This window comes from Saccopteryx leptura, chromosome 1 (assembly GCF_036850995.1).
Source record: "Saccopteryx leptura isolate mSacLep1 chromosome 1, mSacLep1_pri_phased_curated, whole genome shotgun sequence".
Lineage (NCBI taxonomy): Eukaryota > Metazoa > Chordata > Mammalia > Chiroptera > Emballonuridae > Saccopteryx > Saccopteryx leptura.
In genome coordinates, this window is record NC_089503.1 from 210,823,334 (window position 1) to 210,837,674 (window position 14,341).

At 43.9% G+C, this 14,341-nt stretch overlaps 1 protein-coding gene across 3 annotated transcripts; it reads left to right on the forward strand.

Annotated features, from left to right (window-relative positions):
• Positions 1 to 126: 126 nt before the first annotated feature.
• RAB33B (RAB33B, member RAS oncogene family) lies at positions 127 to 14,100 on the forward strand. 3 transcript variants are annotated; one of them, XM_066385407.1, is made up of 3 exons: positions 127 to 3,488; positions 3,727 to 3,994; positions 11,428 to 14,100. In XM_066385407.1, the coding sequence occupies exons 2-3, from the start codon at positions 3,746 to 3,748 to the stop codon at positions 11,866 to 11,868; spliced, it is 690 nt and encodes a 229-aa protein (XP_066241504.1). In that variant the 5' UTR covers positions 127 to 3,488; positions 3,727 to 3,745; the 3' UTR covers positions 11,869 to 14,100. The 3 variants fall into 3 exon arrangements, 2 of the variants coding, with proteins under 2 accessions (XP_066241504.1, XP_066241492.1); XR_010751579.1 differs by lacking the exon at positions 127 to 3,488 and having other exon boundaries at positions 3,543 to 3,994; positions 11,428 to 12,296; positions 12,328 to 12,341; XM_066385395.1 differs by lacking the exon at positions 127 to 3,488 and having other exon boundaries at positions 3,543 to 3,994.
• The last annotated feature ends 241 nt before the right edge of the window (positions 14,101 to 14,341 follow it).

The following is a 14,341-nucleotide window of genomic DNA, read 5'->3' on the forward strand; positions in this document are numbered from 1 at the left end:
AAGCTACGGTTTTGATGTTTTTTTGAATTTTCAGCCATTTTATTGAAGTGATATGGTTTTCATAAGGAATAGTAGTCTTCCTACTCTCACAGCAAACCTGAGTTTAGCATGCTCTCTTGTCATGTCAGATGATAGACAACAAAATGGCTAGATACATAACACATGGTTAGTAATGTGACAATCTTCTGACTTTATTCTAGCTTTGTACAATGGCTCACACTCAATATTGGATTGGATAGTGAGTCTTTCCTGGAAGTAATTGAAAACTCTGAGGCTGAAGAACAGGCAGCAGGTGAACAGTCATCTCAAAGGACTGTGTGGATACATCTTTCTCTATGGCTTTCAGGGCTTTTTCATGCAACTGTCACCCATGCCCATCTGTTTTCTCTTGCATTAAGCTACGTTTCTATAGTATTTCTTTACCCCTTTTTAATTATTCAACATTCTTTATGCTGACACTGCTTTGTTTCGAATTTATCTCCCCCTCATACCTTTTTTTTTTTTAATTTATTTCATTTTAGAGAGGAGAGGAAGGAAGAGACAGACAGATACATTGATCTATTCCTGTACATGCCCGGACCCGGGATCAAACTGCAACCTTTGCTTATTGGGATGATGTTCTAACTAAACGAGCTCTCCAGCCCAAGCAAAATTTACCCACTTTTAGAAAGTCCACTCTTCCTGATATTAGAATCTCCCTCAACTATCAAACCTGGAGGTTCTGGGGTTATTCAATTAAGAAGAGTGTCACAGCTTGACCAGATGGTGGCGCAGCCTGACAGGTGGTAAAGCGCCACCCTGGGACACTGAGGATCCAGGTTCGAGACCCCAAGGTCACTGGCATGAGCCCAGGTTCACCAGCTTGAACATGGAATCACATGAGAAAGCAATCAATGAATAACTCGTGCCACAACTACGAGCTGATGTTGCTCATCTACTCTCCCTGTCTCTTTCTCAAAACATATAAAAATAAAAGTGACATATACTTTAGTCACATGATGACTCTCCAACTGCAACCTTAAAATATAAAACTCTTAACCATATCCAGTGTCTACAATAATTTTTCCTAAGTGGTGCCTAAAAGTTGACACTTCGTTAGAGGTTTTAAATTGATAATAGTACACAAGAACTTCCTCACTACACTAACATTTTCATCATTTGCTGAATAACAATGAGCTTCCAATCCATAGTCAAGAGCTGGCAATCCTGTTGGTTAAGATATAACACATCATTTGGGTGGTGGGAATGCAGCATAATCAAATGTCAAAATAACCTAGAGATGTTTTCTCTGAACATATGTACCCTGATTTATCAGTGTCACCCTATTAAAAGTAAAAAATTTTTAAAAAAGATATAACACATTATGAAACTTAAACTGACAAAGACTACATGAGCAATATTTCCAAAAGCATATTAGATGTAGAATGAAGCAAAAAACTAATCAGAAAGTAAAAAAGCTTCACAGAATTGACTTTTCAGTTAGCATATGAAATATGAATAGGATTTGCACAAAGAGATAAGATAAAGAATTTCTGAGGCAGTTCAGCAAGAGCTAAACCAAAAAAGCAATAGCCCTGGCGTGGGAGCTCAGCCGGTTAGGGCAGAACCGCACCTGCTGTGGCAAGGCTGTGGGTTGGCTGTGTGTATCCCACCAAGGGCACAGACAAGAATCAACCATTGAGTGCATAGATGAGAAGAAATCGTTGCTTTTTGTGCTAAATCTTCCTTCTCTCCTCTGAATGGGATATACCGTATTTCCCCATGTAGAAGACGCACCACTTTTCAAAAAATTTGGTCTAAAAGCTGGGTAAGTCTTATACAGTGGTTGTGGTATTTCAAATGCCATGGATGAAACTGAGGACGAGGCAATATATGAAGACAGTGATTCATCATCAGACACAGATGAGGACAAGCTAATGGATGGGAGTATTGACAATGATGAGTTGTATGAATTTTATGATGAATAAAACTTGAGCTCAATAACTTTGTCATACATTATTTTTTTCAAATTTCAGGCCCCCAAATTAAGGTGTGTCTTATACGTGGGGAAATACAGTAGGTAGAGTAAATTAGAGGAATATATTCCAAGGCTCTCTAATAGTTTCTGGGATGATTAAATCTTCATGAAAATAACCTCACAGAATTTTCCAGCCCATGTTCCAGTTCTTACAACAGGAAACTGAATAAATGTAATTGGCATACACATCAACCAGCTGAGTAAACTTGTTTTTTCCTGGCTGTCAGTTGGTGTATTAGTGCCTGTATACAGTTTTCCTCCTGCAGCAGAAATTACTGTATTTAAGGCTTTGCAAATTCCTGTTAAGTCTGGGCAAGCTCAGGTTCTACCACTAATTTGCTCGGACTACATTTTCCTTTTATCTAATGAAATAAGCAATGAATTTATCGCCTTTCCTAGAACTTTTAGTGTTCTATCATTCCCCTCACTCTGTTTGAAGCCTGCCATGTCCTGCTCTCCATAGTCCTTGACTTTCATTCAAAACGGCATAACTATTTGCTCAAAGAGAAAAAAAATCTTATTGCAAAACAAAACAACTTTTCACAGTAAGCAATGTTAGCACATTCTGAATCTTTTCTATGACTTAATCATTGTCTTAATTTATGGGAGGTTTCCTCTGAAGGCTTCAAGGTAATCCACAGAAGATTCTTTAAGACCGGACGGTCCTGGCTTTGGGCAGTTTGCCAAAGACAATTGCGTGAGCTCGGTAACATTCAATGGCTACAGCATCCTCACCCAGGCATAAGACCAGGGCATAACGGGTTTCAGTCATATCAGCGAGGCTGGCCAGTAATGACTCCAGGGTTCAATGTCCTTAAGCGGCCCACGTGTGATCTTCTCCACTTCTTGGGCCAGGGGCACTGGCCCACGGAGCGCCAGGCACCGTGTTCCCGTGGATATCCTCACATGACCTAGCGGGCGCCCAACCAAACGCTCCTTGCCGACGCGGTGGCGGCCTCGGACTCCGCTGGCTCCCCGAAGGCTGCCCGGCTCCGCGTGGCACGCAGCTAGCCCCCTGGGGCGTCCGGCGGCACCCCGCGTCACAGCCCCTCCAGTCCCGGTCGCTGTCCCAACTTTCGCGGTGCGGAGAGCCCGGAGGAGGGAGGGGCGCAGGACCGGGGACACCGCCTCCATCGGCACGCCGGGGAGAGACCCCCCCCCCCACCACCACCAACAGGGGACCCACGGCGCAGGAGCCTGCGGGCCACCCCCGCCCCGGCCCCCAGGGCACGTCCCGCAGAGGCGGCCCTGCGGCCCTCTCGCGAGAGCGCGAGGCGGCACCTCCTCCCTCCCAGCAGTCTCTCTCTCTCTCCCCGCCCCCGGGCTGCTAGCGCGGGTCCGGAGGGAGGTGGCCTTGGGCGTGGCGGGACCGGGCCGGCCGCGGTGCCAGGCCGGGGGCGCTCCGCTCGGCTCTCAGCAGGCTGGCCTCCCTCGCCGCAGTCAACCTCCGACAGGCCCCGGGCCCTTCCAGGTAGACAGGCGCCGGCCCGAGTGACGCCAGGGTGGAGCCGCGGACCGGGCGTGGGGACCAGCGAGGCTGGGCGGGACACGCCTCACCTGCGCGGCGGAGCGGGAGTGCGCATGCGCGCGGCCGGCCTGGGGGGTGGGGGCTCCGACGACGCAGCGCAGCGGGTCCCGCGGCTGGCGCGCTCGCCGGGTCGCGGTGGCGTAATTTCCCAGCCGGTCTGTTCTTCTTCCCTCCGCCTCAGTTTGGGGCGGGCCAGGAGAATGGCTTCGGAAATGGAGTCGTCGCTGGAGGCGAGCTTCTCGTCCAGCGGAGCGCTGTCCGGGGCCTCAGTGTTTCTGCCGCCGGCACGCTCCCGCATCTTCAAGATAATCGTGATCGGTGACTCCAACGTGGGGAAAACGTGCCTGACCTACCGCTTCTGCGCCAGCCGCTTCCCCGACCGCACCGAGGCTACTATCGGGGTGGATTTTCGAGAACGAGCAGTGGAGATTGACGGGGAGCGCATCAAGGTCAGCCGACGGGGCGCTGTCAGCGTGGGAGGGCGCCCCGGAATGATACGCGCTCCAGCCCAGCCGCGGGTTAAACGCTGGTCCCGTGCAAGATGCACACTCCATCTTCTCATGCAAAAGTGGAGAATTGGAGTTGTGGATCGGAAGGATTTGTATCTTTAGAAGCAAACTTCTAAGGCAGTTCTCCAACTTGAATGTTATGCTACCAAGGATCTTGTTGTATTTTTATTTTACTTTTAAGAGCAGATTCTAATTTGATAAGGCCCCAGGTGATGCAGATGCAGCTGGTCCGTGGACCACACTGTGGGTCGTCAGAGTGTAGGGGGCATCCACGGATTCATTGTCAGTGTCTCGAGTGCTGGGAGCTATAAACTAAGGCCAAAGGAATGTCTCAAGCATGGAAAATTCATTTAACACGTATTATTTTATTAAACAGTCATCTGAGCACTGCCTGAGGAGTTGTGGCCGTAAAGCCTTGTTGCCTCTGAGGAAGTGCTTTGCTTCAGTTTCTGTGTGGCATTGAGTTGTTTAGATCTGTTTTCTTGCAGAAGCCTTGTGTACGTGACAGTTCTTGGCGTCACGCTCTTCCAATTCTTCTTCAATTCTCTTTTTAAACGTTTCTTTATTGATTTTAGCGAGAGAGGAAGAGAGAAAGAGCGATAGGAACATCAGCCTGTTCCTGTATGTGCCCTAAAGGGACCAGGGACTGAACCGGCAATCTCTGCGCTTCCGGATGATGCTCCAACCAAACGAGCTGTCGGGCCAGCTCTTCTTTAATTCTTATTGGTGGTTCCTGAATCTAGTAACACAGTAATAGTGGAGAAAGTAGTAAGGTCAAGGCGGGGGTTCTGAGAAATTGGAATGGGGCATTGGAGAAAGGACCAGTGACAGGCAGGAGGCCCCTGATGGTGTAAGCCCTCACCACACTTCATTTCAGGCACCCACCAACTACTCAGCGGTCTGATACACCCCTTGAAACATGGGGATCCCAGAAACTGCCTTGCCTTCTTTATACTACATTTTCTTTTTTGCTTTAAATTAGAATTTTCATCTTTACCTTGGTCCCTGGTGGGGGGAAATAGGTTCACTGCTTCATTCCTACCCTCACATTCTTTTTTATTTTTTTAAAGATTTTATTTATTCATTTTAGAGAGGAGAGAGAGAGAGAAGGGAGGAAGGAGCAGGAAGCATCAACTCCCATATGTGCCTTGACCAGGCAAGCCCAGGGTTTCGAACAGGTGACCTCAGCGTTCTGGGTCGACTACTTATCCACTGCACCACCACAGGTCAGGCAAGAACAGTTTACTTTTTAGTTCCCTAATCACTGTCCTACTCACCCCCAGAAGGGTTGAAATGCTAATGATGGTAAAAGAGAAGTAGAGTTGAGAACAAATCAACCTTCTATAGGTCCTTTTGCTATTTAATTTCGGCTTAATTTTCCATTGTCCCATTCAAGCTGCCAGGGGTGGCCCTTTGGGTGCACTGTATTAGGAAATTAAGAATAAGAACGATTAGTATCAATTACAGAGGAAAAGGCAGAATAAGAAAGGGCTGAATATTTTTCAGCAGAATTAGGTTAGGCCCAGACACTAGGGTGAAGAAAATAACGGGTAGCTGAGGTTTGAGAGGGAGTTTAGTTTGAAGGAAGCAGGAGTAAGTGCATGGGCTTTGGAGCCCAACTGACCTGGCCCAAATTGGAAGCTGTGAAAGGGTAAGGATGGGCTGTGTGTCCTTAGTAGGGTGACCCAACTGCCTGAGACTGTTGCAGTTTTTGTTTTTAGATATCATTTATTCATTTTTATTTTTTATTTTTTTTTATTTTTTTAAAAATTTATTCATTTTAGAGAGGAGAGAGAGAAACAGAGAGAGGAGAGAGAGAGACGGGGGGAGGAGCTGGAAGCATCAACTCCCATATGTGCCTTGACCAGGCAAGCCCAGGGTTTCAAACCGGCGACCTCAGCATTTCCAGGTCGACACTTTATCCACTGTGCCACCACAGGTCAGGCCCATTTATTCATTTTTAGAGAGAGAAGCAAGAGAGAGGGAAGGGGGGAGGATCAGGAAGCATCAACTCCCATATGTGCCTTGACCAGGCAAGCCCAGGGTTTCGAACCGGCGACCTCAGCATTCCAGGTCCACACTTTATCCACTGCGCCACCACAGGTCAGGTGAGACTTAGCAGTTTTAAAACTGAATGCCCAAAATCCCTGGAACCCCTTCAGTCTCAGGCACACTGGGATAGTTGGTTATTCTACTCCTTAGGCGGGTTCTTCCGTCTTTCAGAGTCTACTTTCTCTTCTGAAACATTGGGATAATAGTACTGTATCATGCTGGTGTGAGGACTAGATGAAGACATATGTGAACCACCAGTTCACGGTTGGTAATCTTAAGAGTTGTCAGGTTCTTCCCTGGTGGCTTCTCATCATTCTTCTTCGGCGTCATCAGTTCTGTGGCTGCATGTCCAGAGTCAGGCAGACAGCTGAAGAGAAATTGCCCCCAAATGGGAGCAGGATATTTTTTAAAAATAAGTAGAGGGAAGGGAGACAGGGGAGGAGTTTAGATTTGATGGCTGTTTCCTGCGGCTGCATTGCCATTTATACTATAAGATCACAGATGAATCAGATACAAGTTTAAGAGATACTTTATTTTTTTTACTTTTTTTTTTTTTTTTTTTTTTTTTACAGAGACAGAGAGTCAGAGACAGGGACAGACAGGAATGGAGAGAGATGAGAAGCATCAATCATTAGTTTTTCGTTGAGCATTGCAACACCTTAGTTGTTCATTGATTGCTTTCTCATATGTGCCTTGACCGCGGGCCTTCAGCAGACCGAGTGACCCCTTGCTCAAGCCAGCGACCTTGGGTCCAAGCTGGTGAGCTTTTGCTCAAACCAGATGAGCCCGTTCTCAAGCAGCGACCTCGGGGTCTCGAACCTGTGTCCTCGGCATCCCAGTCTGACACTTTACCCACTGTGCCACCGCCTGGTCAGGCAAGAGATACTTACTGAAAAAAAGTGTCCAGGGTATAAAGTTGAATACTTGACTGGGATAAGTGCTGGCAGTGATAAGTAAACGAGGACGCCCGGTGTGGTCAATCTGGGAGCACAGAATGGATCCTCTGGTTGAGGAGAAAGGCGTTTTTTGGGGAATTATTCCTGCTGAGCTTCAACCTTATCTGTTACTGTAATAGGGAGCTGGACACTGAGTTTCTTTCTCTTCTTTCTAAGGCAGGGGTCTCAAACTCAACTCAGCATGTGGGCCGCAGAGCAAGATCACAGCCATTCGGAGGGCTGCACTAGGTCTACAAAAGGCAACTGTTACGCAACACTTTTCTCACTGCAGTTGAAAACAAAAAAAAATCAGTACAACAAGCACAATCGTACATGCAGTTTACTCAGTGTCACAAAACGACCAGAAACTGTAGTTCGCATCACAACTGCTGTTAACTAAGCTAATATCTAGCTAGGATGCTAGAGAAATGAAAAATACAAGTAGGCCCCTAGGCTTACTTAATTTTATCCAAAATATTTTGAACTTCGTGGATTAGTCTGCGGGCCGCACAAAAGTGTTTGGCGGGCCACATGTGGCCCGCGGGCCGCGAGTTTGAGACCCCTGTTCTAAGGCCTTAATCATTGACTTGTATCTCCAACTGTAAGACTGAGAGAGGTTTTTATTGTGGTTGAAAAGACTACAGAAATGTTCTGAGAATTCTGTTGTAGAAGAAGGTATGGCTATGTCGGACACTTTTTGAAAAAACTTAATATTTATACTGTTTTTTTTTTAAATTCTCAGTGACATAGAAGAACTTTATTCCATGTACTGTTTCTGCTGCTTTTTTGTTAACCTGTAGTACATCTAAAATGCTGCTGTGTATACCACATTGATATTTTCTCTTTGGACAATTAGCCTCTTCTGAAATGACATTTCTTCTAATTTCATCTTAAAGTGAAAGCTAGAAAGCTCTATATTACTTTATTTTTTTTTAATTATTATTATTTTTTTTCATTTTTCTGAAGCTGGAAACAGGGAGAGACAGTCAGACTCCCGCATGCGCCCGACCGGGATCCACCCGGCACGCCCACCAGGGGCGATGCTCTGCCCACCAGGGGGCGATGCTCTGCCCATCCTGGGCGTGGCCATGTTGCGACCAGAGCCACTCTAGCGCCTGAGGCAGAGGCCACAGAGCCATGCCCAGTGCCCGGGCCATCTTTGCTCCAATGGAGCCTTGGCTGCGGGAGAGGAAGAGAGAGACAGGGAGAAAGGGGGGGGGTGGAGAAGCAAATGGGCGCTTCTCCTATGTGCCCTGGTCGGGAATCGAACCTGGGTCCTCCGCACGCTAGGCCGACGCTCTACCACTGTATATTACTTTATTAATAAAATGATGCTCTAGTGTTTATTTTGTTTGATAAGAATGAGACGTTGTGTTAAATGTTTTTAATTGTGGACGGGGGCATTTTCAGAGAGCAGGGCATGTTTTAGAGCAGTGCCCCTTCAGGAAATGGAATAACGCCTGTATTTGTTCATCTGTTCCTGAGGACTGCATTGTACGTGAAAAGAGGAAAAGTAGCAGTAAAAAATAAAGCAGGATGAAGCCAGGTGAAACTCAGCTGGCCCCTGACCTGTCTTCCTTGTGCCTTCTCTCCTTTAGTAGCAGTCTCCTGACTCTAGCTGTCACTTCTGTGAAGATAACCTTCACATCTTTGGTTGGCCCAGACTTCTGTCCTGCATCATTCTGCATTTCTTACTGCAGGGATCCCCAAACTACGGCCCGCGGGCCGAATGCGGCCCCCTGAGGCCATTTATCCAGCCCCCACCGCACTTCTGGAAGGGGCACCTCTTTCATTCGTGATCAGTGAGAGGAGCATAGTTCCCATTGAAATACTGGTCAGTTTGTTGATTTAAATTTACTTGTTCTTTATTTTAAATATTGTATTTGTTCCCGTTTTATTTTTTTTACTTTAAAATAAGATATGTGCAGTGTGCATAAGGATTTGTTCATAGTTTTTTTTATAGTCCGGTCCTCCAACGGTCTGAGGGACAGTGAACTGGCCCCCTGTGTAAAAAGTTTGGGGACCCCTGTCTTACTGTCTTCTAGAAGTGACTATTTGGATAGTCACTCCTTTGTCTCAAATGTCTGAAGGAGGTCATCATTTCTCAGAAATCTCCTTTTCCTGTTTGTCCTCAGCATCATCCAGGGGAGAAGGTGGTCCCTGCTAATGAATAGGGTTTTCCTTTGGGAGTGATGGAATCTTCTGGAATCAGATAATGAGAGAGTATATATATTAAAAGGTTAAAGCCTACGGTATTTGCATTACAGCGTTGTTATTTTTTTTTTTAATTAAAAAAAATCCACTTCTAACTGCATCTTTAACATTTTGAAAGATATTTTGGGAATAATTTAGATGACTGATATAAAAACTGTCCAGTGAAATGAGAGCTGATCTTTTTTTTTTTTGTATTTTTCTGAAGCTGGAAACGGGGAGAGACAGTCAGACAGACTCCCGCATGCGCCTGACCGGGATCCACCCGGCACGCCCACCAGGGGCAACGCTCTGCCCACCAGGGGGCGATGCTCTGCCCCTCCAGGGCGTCGCTCTGCCACGACCAGAGCCACTCTAGCGCCTGGGGCAGAGGCCAAGGAGCCATCCCCAGCGCCCGGGCCATCTTTGCTCCAATGGAGCCTTGGCTGCGGGAGGGGAAGAGAGAGACAGAGAGGAAGGGGGAGGGGTGGAGAAGCAAATGGGCGCTTCTCCTATGTGCCCTGGCCGGGAATCGAACCCGGGTCCCCCGCACGCCAGGCCGACGCTCTACCGCTGAGCCAACTGGCTAGGGCGGAAGTCCTTAATAAGTGTAAATAGTAATGAAGAGGATGGTTATCCCTAAGAAAAAAGTTTGTTCTGTTTTGGGATGAGATTGACTCAGTCACACACCTCTTCCCATCAGCCCTGCTCCACACTGCATTTTAATCGCATCAAGACTTCCGGCAAACTAGAAGTATGAAATAACCTCATACTTTATTCAGGGCTGTGGAAGTAATTCCTAAGTTAATGAGGCATTTACTGAGGACAGTTTACAATATCTCCTCAGTTTTCTGTTTTTTTCTGTATTGCTCAGTTTGAGAAGTCACCAGTTTAGGTTTCCAGTCCATACTTTGGATATCTATAAATTGTACAAGTCTTTCAGTTAAAAGTTATTTATTTTTTTAAAGATTTTTATTTATTCATTTTAGAGAGGAGAGAGAGAGACAGAGACAGAGAAGGGAAAGAGAATGGGGGAGGGACAGGAAGCATCAACTCCATATGTGTCCTGACCAGGGAAGCCCAGGGTTTTGAACAGGCGACCTCAGTGTTCCAGGTCGATGCTTTATCCACTGCGCCACTACAGGTCAGGCCCACTTAAAAGTCATTTAAGCAAACCTGCCTCTATATTCTACTGTGAACAGTACACCCTCATCATTCAACTCTTTTTTTTTTAGGAAATAAAGGCAGGATAATTCAGTGTTTTAAGATAATAGCACATGACTTTTTTTTTTTTTTTTTTTTTTCACAGAGGCAGAGATAGACAGGGACAGACAGACAGGAACGGAGAGAGATGAGAAGCATCAATCATCAGTTTCTCATTGCGCGTTGCGACTTCTTAGTTGTTCATTGATTGCTTTCTCACATGTGCCTTGACTGTGGGCCTTCAGCAGACCGAGTAACCCCCTGCTGGAGCCAGCGACCTTGGGTCCAAGCTGGTGAGCTCTTTGCTCAAGCCAGATGAGCCCGTGCTCAAGCTGGCAACCTCGGGGTCTCGAACCTGGGTCCTTCCGCATTCCAGTCCGATGCTCTATCCACTGCGCCACCACCTGGTCAGGCAGCACATGACTTATAATTATCCTCAAGCCCCCTATATTTTGACTAGCTGATACTATAATAGTTTTGTTGGTAGAGATATTTATATTTAGAATAAAGTTATTTTCTACACTTTTAAAACTTCCAAGGGGCCTGAGTTTCATAGAATATATATTTGTTGGTTTGGGGGTTAGACCTCATATCTCTCAGCATCTGTCTTAAGTCTACTGTTTTAAATTAGACTTGTGAAAGGTAAACAAAGGCATATAGTAACCAAATTTATAGCAATTAGACACTTATGTTTGTTAAAAGCTGAGGTAGTTTCTCTTGATATTTTGAAGACATTTTTTGAGGTATAATTTCATCCAGACAGATCTGATTTACTGAGATTAAATGCTAAATTGACATATTTGTTCTGATACTTAATATCATGAAGTGTGGATCCCATGAGTAACACTGAGAAGGCATTATGGAAGGGAACAAAGTGATTAATATAAGTGAAGAAGTACTAAAGACCATGCAAAGGTGATTCCAGTTTTCAATGTGAATACTGGGGAAAGAAACTTTCAGTTTTCCTCTTTATTTATTTTTTTTCATTTTCAGATCCAGCTGTGGGACACAGCAGGACAAGAACGGTTCAGAAAGAGCATGGTGCAACACTACTACAGAAACGTTCATGCTGTTGTCTTCGTGTATGACATGACCAACATGGCTAGTTTTCATAGCCTGCCATCTTGGATAGAAGAATGCAAACAGCATTTGCTGGCCAATGATATACCACGGATTCTCGTTGGAAATAAATGTGACTTAAGAAGTGCCATTCAGGTACCTACAGACTTGGCACAAAAGTTTGCTGATACGCACAGTATGCCTTTGTTTGAAACCTCTGCTAAAAATCCCAATGATAATGACCACGTGGAAGCGATATTTATGACCTTGGCTCATAAGCTTAAGAGCCACAAACCATTAATGCTTAGTCAACCCCCTGATAACGGAATTACCCTGAAGCCTGAACCAAAACCTGCAATGACGTGCTGGTGCTAAGTCTTTATTTTACTGTTTAATTTTGCCTAAAGAAATACTTTTGAAGTATGACAGTGACAGTCATAAGATTTAATCTCAGATATAACGGATCATTCTGATACTTCGCTGTTTATCATTGTCATGCTCACTTCTCTGTTTTGTCTTTATGTAATCAAGTTTGTCACTGTGACAACACAAGAAAAAAGTTGGTTTTCAGGTGAGGCTGCAAATGAAGCAAAGGAAGGAGGATCAGCACATCTTTCCATTCCAGCCCCTTGAAGGAGGCTGCGAATGAGAGCATGCTGGAGCTTCTAGAGTCAGGACTGTTCAGTCTTATGTTCCTGGGATTGAAAAAAAAATATTAAGGGTTTAGCACACACCTAATTGTAGAGCCTTTGGATAGCAAGTGTTCTCAGTAGGATAAAAACTTGTATTTGCTTCTCCCTAGAGTTCTTTCTTTATATTATTTTTTTAAGTGAGAGGATGGAGATAGTGAGTCAGACTCCCGCATGTGCCCCGATTGGGGTCCACCCAGTAGCCCCGTCTGAGGCCGATGCTCAAATCAGCGGAGCTATTTTTAGTGCCTGAGGTTGATGCGCTAGGACCAACCAAACCATCCTCAGAGGGCCCAGGGCAATGCTCAAACCACTTGAGACACTGTGGGAGGGGAAATGAGAGAGGAGGGGAAGGAGAGAGAAGCAGATAGTCACTTCCCTTGTGTGGCCTGACTGGGAACTGAACCTGGGAGGGATAGCCATAAGCCAGGCTGATGCTCTATCCACTGAGCCCACTGGCCAGGGCCATTTGTCTTTATATTATGAATCGGCTTAATTGCATCATGATTGGTACATTTTAGAGCCAAGACTTTTTAGTTCCAGTGGGAGGAGAAGGCATAGACTGTTTTCTGGATCTCAGTCCATAAGAAATAACTTTCCCAACATTCTAGATGCTTGATTTTTCTAGTCAATTTCAATGAGTTCCACAAAAGTCGTTATTTTAAAAAGTAATTTGGATTGTTTTCTTACTAAATTCTATTAAAATCTGCAAAAATAACCCAAATTTTAGAGCAAATAAAGTGACATAATAAGTGCTTTTTATTTCATGGTATCTTTAAACAGTGAAAAACAAATCGAAAGTGTATGAGGGTTGAGACTTGGAGAAACTGTAGGTAAACATGGTTCCTGGCTCTCACAGGAGAGTTCCTCTTCGCTTGTAGTGACTTCAAGGTGTGTGTCTGGCATGGTATCTCTTGCTCTTCCCCACCCCCAATCAACTTAATGACTAAAGGCTGAATTAACAAAGCATCTTCCATTTGGATATTGTAGCTCTGAGGATATACCTCTAATTGCTGTATTTCTGTAATTGTATTGTCTTACAGTACATCGGTTTTTAAAATCTTTAAATTTTATGGCCATAACATGCTATTCCTTCTCATTATGAAAAAACAAGTTAGATATTGAAAAAAATCTTACCTATCTCTCAGTGGTGGAAAGGATATTTAAGACATTTTTTACCCTAAATATTTTTATTTTGAATTTAAGGTTTTGCACATTAAAAAAATAGTAAGCTTGCGTATGAAACTATTACATGAATGGAATGTAAGCCATGAACTTGAATTGTAATGTACACATTGATGAATGCTGATAGACTGCCGTCCTTGATAATTTTAGAGGAAGTTAAGCCAAAAGATGGATTTTACTTGGAATATTTTTGAAATGTGGGAAACATTAAATATGTATCTAATCTACTTTAGGATTTTTGTTTTATCATCTTGGTGGTCCTAACCAGATAATTTAATTATGAGATAATTCTATTAAGTAAACTAACTAAAGATAATAATTACTGAAAGTAATTATTCAGTTTTAAATATTAGAGCTTAAGGAAAAACAAGTTGGCTTTGTGTTTCAAGAGATGAATTCATTTTTCTTATGCTAGAATTAAAAATGATTTGACTTTAAATTATTGTTGATTTGTAACTTTTTATAGTGGAACAATGACAGCTGTAATCCCGATGGGCATAATAGCAAAATAGTTTTTTAAAGAAGGGAATCTGTTTTCTTGCTTTTCATGACATTTTCTAGAGTAGGGAAGAAGTTTACAGTTACTTTTTCAGTGCTGTTACTACAGTATTTAAAAAGGAATTTCACTTTATTTCTTTTTGTAAGAACTTACTAGTAAGTATGCTTTACAATTCTGTGAAAGGACTTATTTTTTCACTTTAATATTTATTAATTTAAATACATTTGTATCTCATTTGTAATGATTCATTAATTTTTTTCTCTATGTTTTATTTTTTAAAAGAACATACATGTTAGTTGAATGGCGATAAAGCATTTAGATATTTTCTAAGATGTTTATAAAATACTTCATCAGCTATTGAGAAATCACTTCCAGAATTGTGGCTATCAGAGAGAACAGTTCATTTTTAAAGCACAAATCACACGTTTTGTAACTCTGGTGTGAATTTATTTTAACTGTGACCTTTAATTGAAAA